This window comes from Bubalus kerabau, chromosome 1 (assembly GCF_029407905.1).
Source record: "Bubalus kerabau isolate K-KA32 ecotype Philippines breed swamp buffalo chromosome 1, PCC_UOA_SB_1v2, whole genome shotgun sequence".
NCBI classification, from domain to species: Eukaryota; Metazoa; Chordata; class Mammalia; order Artiodactyla; family Bovidae; genus Bubalus; species Bubalus kerabau.
In genome coordinates, this window is record NC_073624.1 from 238,848,023 (window position 1) to 238,866,613 (window position 18,591).

The 18,591-nt window shown below is 37.7% G+C and overlaps 1 protein-coding gene across 3 annotated transcripts in view; it reads right to left on the reverse strand.

The window, feature by feature from the left end:
• CLINT1 (clathrin interactor 1) overlaps positions 1-16,480 on the reverse strand; it is a 57,544-nt gene extending 41,064 nt beyond the window's left edge. For 2 of the 3 annotated variants that reach the window (XM_055560685.1, XM_055560687.1), the window contains exon 1: positions 16,206-16,479. In XM_055560685.1, the coding sequence (XP_055416660.1) occupies positions 16,206-16,246 (41 nt within the window). In that variant the 5' untranslated portion in view covers positions 16,247-16,479. Of the gene's footprint in view, positions 1-16,205 lie in introns of all 3 variants that reach the window. The other variant, XM_055560686.1, reaches the window with a different exon arrangement.
• Between the last annotated feature and the right edge of the window lie 2,111 nt (positions 16,481-18,591).

Below are 18,591 nucleotides of genomic sequence, written 5' to 3' on the forward strand. Positions count from 1 at the left end.
ATGCAGGAGACATGGGTTCAATCCCTGGGTCAGGCAGATCCCCTGGAGAAGGGAATGGTAACTCACTCCAGTATTCTTGCCTAGATAATTCCAAGGACAAGAGGAGCCTGTGGTACAGTCCATGGGGTTGCAAAGAGTCAGACACAACTAAGCAACTAACACTTCACTTTACTTTCTTACCTGACTAACTGTTCACTCCCGGAATCCCCACCTCTTCTTTGAGTTAAAATCAACCCTAGTTTTAAACAAAGATGCAAAAATGAAGTCTTCCTGACTCTTTCCAACCCATAATCTTCCTTTCCTATGAAGAAATAAACATTACATTTATAACTCTTATGAATTATATTCTGCCTTGTACAACGGCTATAACTGAATTTAATTTCCTTAGTATGTTTAAAAAGCAAGTAGAGTTGACTATTTGAGGACTCAGTTTATTTCCTTGCCAAAATATATTTTTAACACCAAAATCAATATTCATAGCACTTTCATGGTCATTTGTGAACAGTGTGCAGCAAAACTCTCAGTTATCTGTCTTACAGTCCCAGATGAGGTCAAAAAGGTGATGCTCTCGTTTCAGTTCTCATACTGTAAACAAATGTCCTTTCTCTGGTTTACTCAGTGCCATATTTTTTCACATCTTTATGATTTCTCTTGATTTTGTTGTTTAACATGGCCCCCAAGCTGAGTGCTAAAGTGCTGTCTAGTGTTTCCAAGAGGTTATGATGTGCCTTATAGAAAAAATATCTGCATATAAGACATGTAATATAGTTGGCCCTAGGTTCAATGTTAATGAATCAACAATATATGTAATACGGAAGGCATCTTTAAACAGAAATACAGATAAAACAAGGTTACATACTAACTGGTTGATGAAAATGTTGTGATCAGAGGCCCACAGGAACCTAATCCTGTATTTCCTCTAAGAACAAAGATTCAGTGTTTGCAGTAACTTTTAAAAACATAACTACCTCAATTAATCAGTACTGACTGTACTATATATTATGCATTTTTGTTTCCCTCTCAGTACCTAACAATGGATGCCTCACATAAAATGGAATATTTAATAACTGACCAGTGAATACATAAATGAAATCTATGATCTCTTGGTAACAGAGAGTAACAAGACGGCGGTGGGGGGGCGGGGGGGGAATGGAAGATAAGGACTTTGAGATTAAGATACGAATAGAGAGGACTAAAATAAACACCCGCTGACCAACATATACATATACACAAACAGAATGATATGAGAAGTAATACCCTCACAAAATTTCTTTTTAAAGAGCTGTCACAGATGTTTCAATCCCAGGCTTTTTGGAGTCAGTCTGAAAGATTTGTTAAATTATTATAAGCCCTAAAATTAGCTTACTGACCCCCAGCAAAGACTTTAAAAGGTAAGATACCTTGGCCTAAGACTTCTGTGTCCCATATAAATATATGAAAAGCTAAATATGAAATTTAAGGCTAAAAAAATTTTGTTAAATCTCATACTCTGCTCAGTATCAACTATGAATTTGAAAGCATCGTAGATTTCACTTCTCCAGATGCTGGAATTCTAATATACAAGCCTCCTTTTGCACGGCATCTTGTTAACTGAAACTCCTATATATTGGACCAGGCTCTTACTTTGCACAATCTATTACCACAGAAGAACAAAGCAAATACTGTATAACAGTAATTCTCATGTATTCCTTCCAAAGTAACACAAATAAGAGGCAAACAAACACATTTTATTGCCCACTTTACATTCCATTCCATAACTGTTATGCTATAATCATGATTTTAACCAGTGCCCCTTTCTACTCATGTTCCCACCTCAACCTCCAATCCATTATTCAACTCAGCACCAACAGTAAGGTACATAGATGGGATCACTTCACTCCTTTGCTTATCAAAATTCCACTGCTTAATATACTTAAAATAAATCCAAACTCCATGCAATGACCCACAAATCCCTGAGCCTACCACTCTTCTTCCACATGCTCCTGCCACACTGTTCTCTAATATTCTCACTAGCTCCTTATTTGCTCACTCCATGAGTGAAACACTCCAAGGATAAAACACTCTTCCTTTACTCTGTGTGCTCTAAATTCTTTACAGATCATATCCTCAAAAAGGCCTATGCTGCTGCTGCTAAGTCGCTTCAGTCGTGTCCGACCCTGTGCGACCCGACTCTGTACGGCAGCCCACCAGGCTCCTCCGTCCCTGGGATTTTCCAGGCAAGAACACTGGAATGGGTTGCCATTTCCTTCTCCAACGCATGCATGCGTGTTAAGTCGCTTCAGTCGTGTCCAACTCTATGCGGCCCTATGGACAGCAGCCCACCAGGCTCCTCTGTCCACAGGATTCTCTAGGCAAGAATACTGGAGTGGGTTGCCATGTCTTTCTCCAAAAAGGCCTACTATCACCACCCTAAATGAAACAGCCCCATTCACCACTCTCTACTTCAGTCCCTTTTCTTCATAACACTCAAAAAATGTAATTATTTTGCTTACTTTTTCTTTTTAGTTATCTCTTCCCCACCAAAACTTGCTTACAACTGTACTTTAAGTATCTGAAAGAGTTCCAAATGCTCAGTGAACAGTTATTTAAGTGAATGCATGCATGCACACATGCTAAGTCGCTTCAGTCTTGTCTGACTCCGTGCGACCCTACTGACTGTAGCCTGCCAGGCTCCTCTGTCCATGGGATTCTCCAGGCAAGAATACTGGAGCGGGTTGCCATGCCCTCCTCCAAGGGATCTTCCCCACTTAGGGATTGAACTTGCGTCTCTTAAGTCTCCTGCATTGGCAGGCGAGTTCACCACTAGCGCTACCTGGGAAGCCCTTGTAGATGAGTAAGCCAGGTTATCCTGTGGCTTCCCTGCAACCTTTAGTGTACTTCATTCTCCTTGTCATATGGGTAGTCTGACATGAGAAGCAGACCTATAATTTGAGTTTTCTTTATTATGAGATTATCTAAGTATTAAGAATATATAACTCATTCATGAAAAGATTATCACCATTTATTCTAAAAAACTCATATCTTAAAAATGTTATCATTCTAGGATTGTTTCTCTTGTGTTGCCAGAATGCCTCTGTATCTCTGCCCCCTCGTCCTCTCTGGCTATCTCTTTCTGAAAGTGATGGATCTTCAGCCCAAAAAAAAAAAAAAAAAAAACTAATCAGTCTAAAAGGAATGTTAATTATATATTGTTGTTTTCAGCTTATTCCTTATATATCTCAACATAGCCAAAGGGAGATTACCTATGTTAAATTCCAACACCAGGGCTATATTTCCAGCAAATTTCTCAAGTTCTTTTAACTCTTTATGTTCATATTACTTGTATTTGTTTTAATTATTTAATATTATATAATCTTGCTGTTTTTTACATTTATACATACATAATTTGTTAATTGTTCAGAAAATGAGATTCTCAACATATGGACCAGTTCCTTCCAATTTAGATCACAAGGATTTCATATTCCAACTGGGTTATCTATTTGGTTTGGGGGTAAAGTAGGCATTATGTCTACACTTAAGATAGATATCCTAAGATTATCGACAGAAAATTATTCTTCAATACTTATTTCCACAAATGTCACAATCAAGTATTTTATATTTGCTTGCTAAATAAAGTGCCAACATTCAGCACTCTAATTAGAATAGTACTGCCATAATTAAGTGAGACTTAAATTACTCAGTAATCAGCTGCTAGTATAAACAATTCAAAAGCCAAACAGGAATTCAGTATGTGAATTACAGGTTGTAACATGAAATACCATTAGGAAAAGTACATTCTAGAGGGCATTTTATTGACATCATCACATTATCTACAATATATATACTTAAACAGAAAATGCTTTGCTATTTGTCTTTTCATACTTAAGTGATTTACAGAAAGCAAATTGCATTGTTGGGGAGAGAATGGCAATGTAGCACCCTTCACAAATCTTAATTATCTTAAGGTTTAAAAATATGAAACAAAAATGTAAAACCTTAATTATTCAAAAGAAAAATACCACCACCGCACTGCCAAAGAGGTCTTTATCCCATGTGCCAACTCTTTTACTGTAGGTGTTCCTACACATAGGGAATTCTAGCAACATCTTATCTGTGACAGAAAAATCTCTCTAGTCCACCATACATTTCCTTTAAAAATGTGTCCCATTGCTAAAAACAACCAAAACCAGGGATCCTTGCAGAAATCGCCAACTCCAGGGCTGAAGTAGTGAAAATATAGGATAAGCTTGAAGCAGCTTGTGCCAGAATGTAAGAAAGTGCTCAGAAAATAAAACAGCATGACAAATATAATCATTCCTCCATTAAAGAGTTTTAATACAGTGAACATTGTATGTTATGCTTTTAGATACAGAATGCATCAATTTTAATGTAAAGGAAGTTTATAGTTAAAACATGATATTTAGGCTCACCTGATGTCTTATAATTAGCGTCATTTTATTTTATAATTAAGTTACACTAAAAAGGAACAATTAGTAATATAATGTATGCAAATCTTATTCTTTTGGTACATCAACCACCATACCCCTTGCCTCAAACCAGGTTACCATGTCAAGCAATCTTATTCATATGAGTAAAAAATCCTAAAGGTTAAACATTTCAAGCAACTAATAGGCCTATCACAACCTCAATGACTATAGGATTATTCTAGTTACAAAGTGTTCATGAAAAATAGTAATATTATTATTTTTAATGACAAAAGTTAATAAAAGCTAGTAAAATGTTACATTTAGATACAACAGTAATATTCTATTTATGGCTCTGAATAACTAGAGCATAGATTCCCACTTGCCAGAATAACTTTTAAAGAAATATTCAGCATAAAACATTTATTTGAAAATTGTTCTGGAAATACCAGTTATTACAAACTCAACTATATATATTATGACACACATTATCAATGCAAGCACAAGTTTCTCAAATGCCATTTCTAATAAATTTTGCAAGCATATGCTCCTGAGGTACATATCTTTTTTAAGTACAGGAATATTATTCCTATTCAAAAATCAGAAACAGTCCTATTCTGTACTTAAAGCAGCTTCAGACTTGCATTGTTTTGTGTATAAGTTTACTTGTGAAACTATCTTTCCTATTGCTGACAACTGCTTAAGGTCACTTAAATAGGTTATTTAGTAAATCAATTTCTTCTCAAAAAAGAAAGGACAGTGTGATATTTATCTTTATCAAGAGATGTGTATGTTAAACTGATCTCAGAAGCAAATCAAACATCCCAGGGTATTAAAAAATGGATGCAGCATAAGAATTATTAGCATTATACATCCCAATTCTAGTTTTTATAGGTACAACAAAATAGTAGCTACTAAAATAACTTTAATAGTAAAGATTTTGTTAAAGGGGTTTAAAGTTTATTAAAAAGTTTGGCCAACTTTTAAATTCCTACTCTTTGGAACTAATCTAAGGAGTGAGTTTTTGTTCACCTTTATCTTTTAATTTTAGGTTACAGCTTTTTAAGGTTACCTCATGATTAAACAAGACCAAAGAACCAGAATTTATTGATAACACAATGGTAAACCTTTTTATAATATATTATCTCATTTAATTCTAACAGTCCTAGAAGGTAGTAGATCTTATCCCCATTCTATACAAAAATGTACAAAGTCTCTTGACTTATGTCTTCCCTCAAATTACTCCTTCCACCCCTCATTTAAAAACAAAATTGAAACTCAAAGAAGTTAGCTCAGCTTGGGCATACTCATAACAAATTCCTTTTAAAATATGTGGCAACCTATTTAAAATATCCTATTAAGATAATTTTATCAACTGTATTGGGCTTCCCTGGTGATTCAGTGGTAAAGAATCCACCTGCCAGTGCAGAGGATGCAGGTTCAATCCCTTCTTCAGATCCCCGGAGAAGAAAATGGCAACCCACTCCAGTATTCTTGCCTGGGAAATCCCATGGACGAAGGAGCCTGGTGGGTTACATACAGTCCATGGGGTCGCAAGAGTCAGACACGACTTAGTGACTAAACAACAACAATTATTAACTGTATTATGAGATTTCTTCAGGAAAGTAATGTAAAAGAAAGCACCAAAATTAGTTAAGCTTAAAGAAAAGCATAAAACCCTTCTAAGAGGAGAAAATGATGAAACATCCTACACTGGGAAATATGTGAAAATTACACCTTTGTAGACACAAATGCTTGACATTGTACAGTTTGACCACATCACTTATAGGTATTTCCACCTCTATGTGATTAAGTTCAGATGTACTGCCAAATATCAAACACGAACTGAAAGAATATAAGAAATCCTATCAATAGAATAATGAGAAATCCTGCACCTCAGCAGTCAAAGTTTGAGTTTATAGAACTACCTGTAAGTGAACTCTAATACTTGATATTTTTAAATTTTAAGTGTTATTTAAAATTTTTAAATTGTCAGCAAAATTTTCTCCCACTTTCATCCATGATTAAACTTAGATTTACCTAAGATCAATTAAACTTAGATTTACTCAAATGACTTTCAAATCCCAAAAACTAGACTCAACTTTTCTGACACTAAAGAAATTGTTCCCAGAACATTACTACTAAAATTTTGAAACCTATATAATTTATTTCCCCTCAAACTCTCAAACAAACACACACCATCAAACACCTGTGCTTTATTTAATCTGGACTATCTGGGGATAGAAGGGGAACTTCCTTTTGAAACAGAACAGCTTCTGAGACAGTATCACTGATGTCATCCTCTACTTGGAACCATTCAGCAGTAGGTTCTTATTAGCGACCACATCATTTGACCTGTGTTTCAGATGTTTCATTCTATGTTTAATACCTTTTTCGGCCTTATCGTCCTTTCAGCAGATACACATTTTTGAAACACTGAAATACCAGGATTTATCTACTTCATTAAGCTTTTGCTCAGTCTTAACTGTTCTTTCCATTCCCTGAATTTCACCATATTTACCTATACTACAAATCTGGCTATCATACCATCTTATATTATTCTGTCTTTTTCATGTGCTTGTCATGTGCATCCACTTAACAGAACCATAAGCTGCACTGGAACCATAAGGTCTGTCACTCAGTCTACAGTGCTCTACAGTGCTCATGGTAGATATTTAATACGCACTCACTGAAGGATCCCTGTAAGATGAGGAAGAATATCAGTAATGTACTTTCAGTTATTGTATACCATTTAGATATTTACAAACTACGCCATCCTCCTTGGATAGGCACATACTGAACTAAGGAAAATTATTTTCAAATTACCCAATTTAAGCTGAGTGTAAGAAAAGTTGGGAAACTCTGGACATGTATCAGGGATTAATACAACACAGCACTACAGGCATAGCTAACTGACATAAAGATCAAAGAATTGAGGGAAGTTTATTAAAGCTGTGGGAGCTGATTACAGGGTAATTTTGAACCTATGATACAGCTTATGACTGTCATGAACTTTTTTTTAGGATTAATTACAATGAGTAAGTTCATTATAATAGCTAAGATTTCCTTTTCCACTAACAAAACAACTGTTTGCATCTCGATCATTGAAGGGCATCCTACTTATAGACAATATTCAGAGGCTAGAAAAATTTTTCTTTTATGACCAGTATATATAGGGAAAAAAAGAATGCTTATGGAATTTGATTCAGAAGCTTACAAACTTCTTCCAAGTACTTTTTAACTGGTTTAAGTAAAACCAGTAATTCACCAGTAATTCACCTTTATTACAGTAATGTCTTGTACAAGTTAGCAAAAACTGTGAAATATATGTTCTAAAAGCTGACACTAGACTTAAATCTAGACTTTATTTTCTATATGTGTTATTTCATGGAAGTTTCTGGACTTCTCTGTGGCCAATTTTCTCAACCACAAACTAATATTAATAATAATGCTGTCACTATTGTTCCTGGCACATGGCAAATACTCAATAATGATTTATTAGAAGTATCTGGACTTGCCCTCAAGAGGCTTACATCCCAGAGGCAGCAGATGGACAGATGTAAATAAAAGTAGAAGAAGTGGCTTGTGCTAAAATAATAGCAGAGCAGCTTGTGTGAACGCAGGCATCTTATTAGACTGACACAGAACAGTGAATGAGGGAGAGTGGTGGGAGATGAGGTCAGAGGGAGCCGCAGAGCTAGACCAAGTACAGGCTGGTGAGCAGCAAAATAAAAAGTGGCTGGAGAGTTCTGAACCGATGTGATTTAAACAGTTTTAAAGGATCACCCTTGTTGCTATGTGCAGATTACAGGATTAAAATGTTTATTTGGCTTCATGAGAAATGAAATATACTTCAGAAACCCATTCAGTACCAAACTTATAACTATAAACCAAACATATCATACCATTATGGTTTAACTGTTAATAAGAAGTTTTAATCATACAATCTTAAGTCACTTAAAAATTACAAGTGATGAATGTTCTTTAATGATTGCTAATATTGCATGAAAATAAATAGCAAGAAAAACAAATTGAATTTTCAATGTATATCTTCTTTCTCTTACAAAAATAAAGACTATCTAAGGGAATTCCCTGGTGGGCTAGTGGTTAGGACTCCACGTTTTCACTGAGAAGGTCTGATTCAAGGTCTGGTGGGAAAACTAAGATCCCACAAGCCACGATGGTACAGCCAAAGAGAAAAACAAAAGCGGGGCCAGGGTGGGATGAGTCGCCAGTATCTAGATAAGAATTTTTTTTTTTGAGTGAAAAATTTTACCTGATGAGTTTGTGTGGAAGTTATAAAAAGTTGGGCTTCCCTTGTGGCTCAGCTGGTAAAGAATCTGCCTGCAGTGCAGGAGACCTGGGTTCGATCCCTGGGTTGGGAAGATCCCCTGGAGAAGGGAAAGGCTACCCACTCCAGCATTCTGGCTTGCAGAATTTCACGGACTCTACAGTCCATAGGGTCGCAAAGAGGTGGACACAACTGAGTGACTTTCACTATAAAAAATTATTCATAATTAGAATTATGTATAACTTACTCTCCAGGTGTGTGCATGTGTGATCAGTTGTATCTAACTCTTTGAGACTCCATGAACTATAGCCAGCCAGGCTCCTCTGTCCATGGAATTTTCCAGGCAAAGAATACTGGAGTGGGTTGCCATTTCCTTCTCCAGGGGATCTTCCCAACCCAGGGATTGAAACTTACTCTCCTGAGAATTTATAAACTAAGCAAAATTCCTATGTCAAAAGAAGACACTCCAAAACAGGGCTAACTGGACTTAATCTTAAGTACAAAACACGCCTGGCTATTGTTGCACATTAACAAAATTATTCATATTTAATAATTCATTAGCTAGATCTATCTACAGTAATGAGGAGCTATCAACTGGTTCCAACGTGGGAATGCATTATGTTACTCTGCTGCTGCTGCTGCTAAGTCGCTTCAGTCGTGTCCAACTCTGTGTGACCCCATAGACGGCAGCCCACCAGGCTCCCCCGTCCCGGGGATTCTCCAGGCAAGAACATTGGAGTGGGTTGCCATTTCCTTCTCCAATGCATGAAAGTGAAGTTGCTCAGTCATGTCCGACTCTGTGCAACCCCATAGACAGCAGCCCACCAGGTTCCTCCATCTGTGGGATTTTCCAGGCAAGAGTACTGGAGTGGGGTGCCATTGCCTTCTCCGATTATGTTACTCTACCTATATTTAATTTTCTGGCTAATGAACTCTGGTAAGCCAAAATGATTTCTTACCAACTTGGGACAGTGTATCGAAAAACTGGAAAGCACACTGTAACATGCTTTCCTTGTAAATGTGTGCTCACTCAGTTGTGTCTGACTCTTCACAACCCCATGGGGACTGCAGCCCACAAGGCTCCTCTGTCCATGGGATTTCCCAGGAAAGAATACTGGAGTGGGTTGACATTTCCTTCTCCAGGGGATCTTCCTGACCCAGGGATTGATCCCATGCCTTCTGCGTCTCCTGCATTGGCAGGCGGGTTCCTTATCCGCTGAGCCACCTGGGAAGCCCCCTTTCTTGTATATACTGCTCATCTACTATCAGAGATTATGAATTGGGAATCACATTTTAGAGTTACTTTTCTTGATTCTGTTCAGTTTCTTTAAGGATCGATTGTCCACTTCAATTTGCCTTCATAAATCTTTATGTATTTTAGGAGAAATATTTTATATTAGCAGCATCTTTAAAACCTTGAGAAATACAAGCTGAAAAAAAATGAGCAGATGGAAATTGCAATATGTCTTTCCAAAGACTTTATTCCTCAACGTGTCTTTCAAAAGCGTTTCTGTAATATGCTTTACAATATTAAAGGCATTTGTGGTTTGCTAAACACAACACAAGGCATACATAACAGAGATATTTTTATGAGTTCTATGGGTTGCTTAATGTGTCTATTTAGGTGAATACACATTGAAAATAATGATTTATGGATTAAGACACAGTTCTTACACATTTGTAAATAATTTAGTTTGACATTTTCTTTATTCCTTCAAACTATATCTTTTGATTTTTTTCTGTTATAAATTGTTATATAAATTATTTTGTGCTTTGCACAATAAAAGTAGCATTTCAAGAGTTTATTTTATGTCAAGCACTACGCTAAGTGTTTCAAATTTAATCCTCACAAGAACTCTGTAAAACAAAATACCATCCTATTTTATAGATGGGAAAGTTTGGAGATATTGTCCTAATCCTCAGGATCACTATTTCTTAGTGATGGACTTAGGATTTCAATCCATTTCTAATCTCTGAACCACAAACTTCTTCCCAGATTCACTCAACACCAGATGGAAGTGCCTAAGTATAAGACAGTGCATATAGCTAGAAAAGTAATATAAAAATATATACAGGGACTAGTATACATAATTAGACCTAACAATGAAAGGTCATAAGAAGTGACACCTTAAAAAAAAAAAAAGATAAACAGTTAAGTATACTGTCCCAGAATGTTAGGTAATGTCAGCTAAGACTAAAAAGAGCTAATCTTTATACATAAGACTCATTAAAAGTACTGCAAATGTACTTTGACTCTATGAAGTAGTCCTGTTGTCCCCAAAATTGGAATTGGAATTTATCAAGTGAGTAGATACAATTACCAAATTGCAGGACATATAGACATTAGAGAAACAAACAACTGTATGGGAACCAATTAACAAAATCCAAACTGAAGAAAGTACAAAAAACTTAATTTCTTCAACAAATAAATAGTATGAGTGAAAAAAAAGACCGGGATTGAACCTAGACAAAAAGAGAATCAAGAGATACACCCACCAACTCAGAAACATCAAAGAGGAATCAAGAGGTAAATGAGAAAGGAATGATGACTGGACATTCGATATAAAGTAATCATCTTTTTTAAAAGGTATGATAATCTGGTTATAATAATAAAAAAAAGATGACTCTTTACCTTTTGAAGACTGATACAAATGAAATGATACACTGTCTTGAATTTGCTTCAAAATAATATGGAGTGGGGATAAAGCAAAACTAGCCAAACTTTGAAGCTAGGTCTGTGTAAGCAGGGATTCACTACATCCATTTTTGGATATATTTAAAATTTTCCAAAATAAAAGCCCAAAATTAAATTCCAATTAGATCTAAATATGAAACATAAAATTTCTTCACGATTAAAAAAAGTTACTTAAGCTGCCTATACTCTTTCTTTCTTAAAGGAAATAATAAATAAACATTGGAAATAGGAAGAAAATAACACAAGAGCACAGAAAAAGGTTCAACTATGAAGCCTTACTTTGTAAAACCTAGGAGTGTTAGTTAGAGGTACTTAAAATTTAAAAAGCCAAATACTTTCAATGGATGTATCAGTAAACAGACGAAAAACTGCTTGAAAACACTAGGGCACAGGAAAACGTAAGATGCAGCTAAGAGCTTTTAAGAAGCACCTTGGCAACAGTACTAACTAGACTAATTTAAACTACAGAAAAACCACTCCTAAAATACGCTCGCAAAAGGTAAAACTCATCTTTCTTTGGAATTAAATTCTTAGTATTTACTTGTGTCCAGTTACTAGAAGAGAGGATGACAGGATAATGAATTTACTGTTTCAGCAATAACAACTGGTTTAAAGAAAAGTTGATATGGAGAGACTAGAAAGCTGAAAATCACCTTTATTTTTAAATTCTAAGAAGCAAACTGAACAGAGATTTACTAGTAAGATAGGGAAATTAGGGGGAATACATCTGAGGACTGAGAGGGAAAACCAATGATAAGTTCAAGTTGTAGTGGCAATTTTTTTTAAGACAGGTATTTTATTTTTCAAGTCCAAAAAATACAGTACTATTCCAATAAATAATAAATGTATTAACTGTTGAAATAACTGAATGAAATATTTTCTATTAAAAGCAAGGTTCTCCTTCTGGGGTCAGCTAGACTAAAATAGAAATTTGCACAATTCTATTATGTTATGCAAACATTTAGAAACTAAAAACATGCAAATACACCAACAAAAATCATCTTAAAGGGGAAAAAATGCAAGCTATGCTTAAGAGAATAACTTAAAATGGACAATCTATAGCAATTGCTAGCAGCTTGAATCACTATCTTAAAGAGAATAAGGGCCACTGATGAAATAGATTTACCATTAATATTACTCCCTGCATGAAAGAGAAGGGTTGGCTGGCCTTGAACAGGAAGCAGTAGTAAGTGGTTTGATTCTCCACTACCAGGTTACCTTCACTGCATTTCCAAAATTTGAAGAACACAACAGAACTGCAGCAACTTTCAGTTCATACCAAAAATGGGGTAACAAAATATTAAAGTGCTCAATTTTATTTCATCATCACATGAAGGGAGGCAGGTCAAAGGATGACAGTGATCAAGCTAGTCCCAGTTGGTGGAAGTGGTGCCACTTATCCTTTCCTGCCACAGCTCCCTTTAATGCAACTTGAGTACATGTGGGAGGAAATTGGCACTCCAAGCTCTGGTGAGCTTTTGGTTTTATCTACTTTTCCTCAGTTCCACAATGTCCTGCAAAACAGAGGCATTTAATACCACGAGCAGGTTCAAAACTTGTGGAAAGTATCTCCCTAACCCTCCGTGAAAGTTTTCAAATTCTCAAAAGTCAATATTTAAAATATATCATTATACTTAAGAACTGCCATCATACTGGATCTAACAGTAGCTTCAGAGGACACAAGAGCATTTTTCTTTCTGAAGTATAAACCTCAATTGGGTAGGGATATATACTAAATAAAAAGTCCTAATTTTCCAGAGTCATGGATTGCACTTTATTTATTGCATAAAGCAATTAAATATAACATTTATTGATTGTCACATAGAAAAACTGTCTTTTCAGCTGAAACTGTCTCTGGTGGATAATGACTTTCTAAAATTCATCTGCTGTTATGAAATACTTGCTCCATTTTTCCCCTGACAGAAATTCGTATTTCCAAAATGCCAACAAGGTTGGAAAAAGTCATTCTAATACAATCCCATCATTTTAAAGATAAGGAATCCAAGCTCTGGAGAGTCATATGATTCTGCCTCAAATTATACATATGGCTAATTTAAAAAGCAGTATCAGAAGGTGAACCCAGGTCTCCCCAAACCTCTAGCCAGGGCTATATCATATAAAGCCTCATTTCTATTCAACACAGCTCTGAGAGCAGTCCTTAATCACTTTATTGTTTCCTCTTTTGCAAGTTTCCTCATCACCTTATCCCCCTGATAACCTGAATAGCTGTTCTATGGATCTGTTTCACTTCCATTATGGCAATTTAAGATGAACGGTCTAAATGGGCATAATGCCACAGGTACTGGTTTTGTAAAATGTTTGTATTTGGGGTGGAAGACCTATTTCTTTTCTTCCAGTGAAAGATGAAAATTAAGTACTCATCAGTAAAATAACCTCATGTTCTAATCCTAATATGTGTCAGACACCACTGAAAGTTTTTTAAAAAGTCCTTGGTGGCAACATTCTTACATGTTCTTGAGTAACTTGGTTTAAGTTTCCACTCTTTCTAAAATTTTTTAAGATACTTATTTATTTGGCTGCACCTAGTCTCAGTTGCTGCATGTGGGATCTAGTTCTCTGACCAGGGATGGAACCCGGCCGGGCCCCCTGCACTGAAGCCCCAAGTCTTTGTCACTGGACCACCAGGGAAATCCCCAGGTTTCCATTCTTATTTGGGTAGTAAAAAGGAAGACTGAAGGTATTTTTCAACAGCAGCTCTTCCATTAGATTGACCTGATAGCTATTTATGTGACAAATTTAATCTGAGGTACTTGAAACTTAGTAACAAAGGTGAGAAAAACAACATGAAAAGAACAACAAGAGCAAGAATATTGCCTTGATTTGTCTCCTGAAAAAGTGTACCTTGCTTCAAATTTTTGAGTACCACAAATTTAGTCCCCTAAGGTAAGAAGGTGCTTTTTTAGTGATTTTTTCTTCCACCGACCTCTGGTTAAGAAATAGTTCTGTAGAGATTTTTGGATCTTCAAAGACTGTTTAAGCTGGTATCCTTTACACCATATATAAAAGAACCACCAATAAACTTGGATTAAAAAAAAACCCAAAAAACAAAAACATGATTTTATTTTTACCTTTGGAAAGCAAAGGATATATAAATAGCAAAACAAAACCAAAATAAAGGACTGGGGACTTAATGGTCAAATAAATGGTTGACAAAGCAAAACCACCAAATCACTTTTCAAACATGGAGCTTTTCTCTTAATGAATTTTAATATTACTCTTGATGTAGAACATGTGCTATAATTATCAAAAGCATACTGATCTAAACTTACTGCATTATGGCCTTTATATGCTATTTAAGTTCTTCACCCTTAATTCTCACAACATTCTAAGGTAAATATCCATCACTATTTTCATATTTCACCTGAGAAAACTGGGACACTTCAAGGGTAAGTAATTTGCCAAGGTTACAGAGCTTGAATCCAGCTCTGCAGGTTCAGAAATCTGTGCTCCTTAGGCACTCTACTGCATTCTCGGTAGCACAGAAAACTTGAAAATACAGTCAAACTCTAAATTCTATCTGATGCATTATCCAAGCCACTGAATTTTTTCTTACTGAAGTATAGTTGATTTATTAGTTTCAGGTGTACAAACAGTAATTCGATAATTTAACAGATTATACAGTTTAAAGTTATTATAAAATGGTGGCTGTATTTCCTGTGCTGTACATTATATGCTTGGATCTAATTTATACATAGCAGTTTACAATAAGTTATTTTTTGGGGGGTCAAGAAAGCCAAGAATTTGCCATCCTCACTTCCTGATTTTAGATTGGATGAGTGGCACAAATGAACTGTTTTTGCCATTACACTTATTATATCATCACTAAAACCTGAAAAGAAGGGGACTAGTTAAATTCTTAAACTTTACTTCCTGCTGTTCTAGAAGACCTTACTTAACCACTGTTATAATGTATATGATACATTCAATGTAAGTGTTAAGGTTTCCCTAGGGTAGTAAGATACTAAAGTGATCACTTAAATCTTAAAGACTATCAGCTATGCATTAGTCATTTTACCTGTCTGTACTTACAAGTAGATCAACAGGATATAAACCTTGGTTGTTTCCTTTTTTGGGAGACATTTCTTGTTAATTCAGTGATTAGTTAATTAAACTAAATGGAACAAATGGCCCTCCAAAAATGAAATGTAGTGGAAAAGGAAACAGAGGAAAGGAATCACAGTAAATTACATGGTGATCTACTCTCACTAGTGTTAGAAAAGCAAAGGAGAGAGTCTGAGTAACTTCAGTCTGACCACAATGGCCACTTGTTACACCTACCACCCACTACAATACCTCAGGCTCATTAGGAATTAAAAGAAGCTCAGCAAGGTAAAGGACACATCCCAACCAGGCCTAAGATCTCTACAACCGCTGAGGAGCACAGGGAGCCACTGAAATAAGTTTCCCCAGCCTCAAGTTTTCACTGCTGCCCAGGAGGCAAAGACCAAAAGCCAGGGGCCAAGACAGTTCTCCGGCCAGGGCAGTGACCCAGCTCGAGACAACCCTGCCCCCGCCCCTGATCAAAGTGTCCGCGCCTAGAGGGGTGGGGTAGCTGCAGGGTGAGGAAGGCCTGGATAGGAGATAAGGGGACTAAGATGTTTCGACAGAGAAAAGGTCCCTTCGGTTGGCGGATCGGGACGCGGCCCCGGGCCGAGAAGAGAGTCGCCCGCCGCCATGATAGGGCCGACCCATCTGGGGGGCGTGACGCGGACGGCCCGGAGCGCAGAACCGGCTCCCTTTCCCCCCCGCCCCTCCCCCGCGTGGGCCTCGGCCACAACTGCCCCCCGATACTCACGCTTTGTCCACCAGCTCCCGCACCTTCCACATGTTCAACATCTTGCCCGAGCGGGCCGGGCCTCCACCTCCCTCTCCTGTACCCCACGGACCCCGGAACACTTCCGCGCCGGGGCAGATCCAGGCCGGGGTCGCTGCCGCTGTCCACGCCGCCTCCGCCGCCGCCCGCCGCCTCAAACTCCCCCAGTCAGCTCCTTCTCTTGCCACAGCCGCGGCGCCCAGTGACACGTCGAGACGCGGGGGCAGAGGCGCTGCGTGGAGCGGAAGTGCCTGACTTTCCGCCCGCTGCGCACGGGGCACGCTGGGACTTGTAGTTCTCTGTGCGCCAAATTAGGCTGAAAGAGTTTCAGAGGAAAGCTAAAGTTAGGATTCTTCGGTAAAAAAGCTCTCCGGATTCTCCGCACCCCTACGCAGTAGTCATATATAGATGTGAAAGTTGGGCCATAAAGAAAGCTGAGAGCCGAAGAATTGATCCTTTTGAGCTGTGGTGTTGAAGAAGACCCTTTAGAGTCCCTTGGACTGCAAGGAGATCCAACCAGTCCTAAAGGAAATCAGTCCTGAATGTTCATTGGAGGGACTGATGCTGAAGCTGAAACTCCAATACTTTGGCCACCTGATGTGAAGAAATGACTTATTAGAAAAGACCCTGATGCTGGGAAAGGTTGAAGGCAGGAGGAGAAGGGGACGACAGAGGATGAGACGGTTGAGTGGCGTCACCAACTCGATAGACATGAGTTTGAGCAAGCTCCAGGAGATGGTGAAGGACAGGGAAGCCTGGTGTGCTGTAGTCGATGGGGTCGCAAAGAGTCGGACATGACTGAGTGGCTGAGCAACAACAACAACAATGGACAGAGGAAACTGCCAGGCTGCAGTCCGTAGGATCTCAGTCGGAAACGACTGAAGTGACGCGTGCACGCGATGACTATAAGAAGTATAATTGGCATATGAACTCCTCATTGACAGAAGTAATTCTGTATTTGGTTCCAAATGCCCAGATATATTTCCTTCCCTGGGCTTTAGTTTCCATCCTTGTACATTGAAAAGGTTGTATCTTAAAACCTATTCCATTCTAATTCTACCATACAGTGCTCTTATATTTAGACAGATACTTAATATCCTTGTTAGGTACTTACTATAAAGTTCAGAACCTCAGTTCACACTCCATGGGAAATTGTAGAAAAACAACACTACGACATTATGACGGATCCAAGAACCTGACAGGTGTATATTCTCAAAGTGTAGATACACACCTACACGGCATTCATTGTTTTATTGCAATGATTATTGTCACTTTATTTTTCACTTACTCATTTTTTGACAATGTTCATGTTAGAGCCACAAACACTCTTAAAGTTCATTTGGTCAAACTGCTTAAATTTTACAGTTCTTTACATTCTACAAATTTTTATTGAACATTTTCTATGTGAGAGGAGTGGGGAGAAGGAGAGGGGGATGACAGAGGATGAGACGGTTGGATGGTATCACGAGAGAGAGTAACGCGAGAGTTGGTTATGGACAGGGAGGCCTGGCGTGCTGCAGTCCATGGGGTCGCAAAGAGTTGGACACAACTGAGTGACTGAACTGAACTGAACTGAAGGAGTGGAGAACACAGCTGGGAAGAAGACAGACAAGGCCTCAGCTCTCTTGGATCTTAAAGGTCTTTGGAGGAAAACATAGTAATCAAGGAAACATTTAAGATAATTGCTGATAGAAAGTGAAGAAAACAGAAGAGAATGTTATAGAGAATGATGTTAGAGGAAAATAGTATTAGGGAATATTTAGGGTGTCTTTGAGGACATTTTTTTTAGGGGGGAGGTAGGATCTTAGTTCCCCCACCTGGGATTGAACCCACCCCCCTGTAGTGGATGCATGGGAAGTCCCCTGAGGACATTTTATTTAAGCTGAAACTTTAATGATAAAAAGGAAATGGCAAAAAAAAATTTTTTTTAACCTGCAAGAAAAGAATTTCTATTGAGGACTGATTCACAATGGAGACGTGAAATCGATTGCTGCTAGTCATGAAGCTAGGTAAAAATGATCCCAAATCAAGAATCTAGAACACCTGACCCGTAGTTAGTTCTTCAGGTCAAATCAGTTCCTCATACTGCATCCATTGAATAACTGGAAGGAGCTCTGGAAGATTTCCTGAGAAGTCTGTATGCAGGTTCAGAAGCAACAGTTAGAACTGGACATGGAACAACAGACTGGTTCCAAATCACGAAAGGAGTATGTCAAGACTTTATATTGTCACCCTGTTTATTTAACTTATATGCAGAATACATCATGTGAAATGCTGGGCTGGATGAAGCACAAGCTGGAATCAAGATTGCTGGGAGAAATATCAGTAACCTCAGATATGCAGATGACACCACCCTTATCACAGAAAG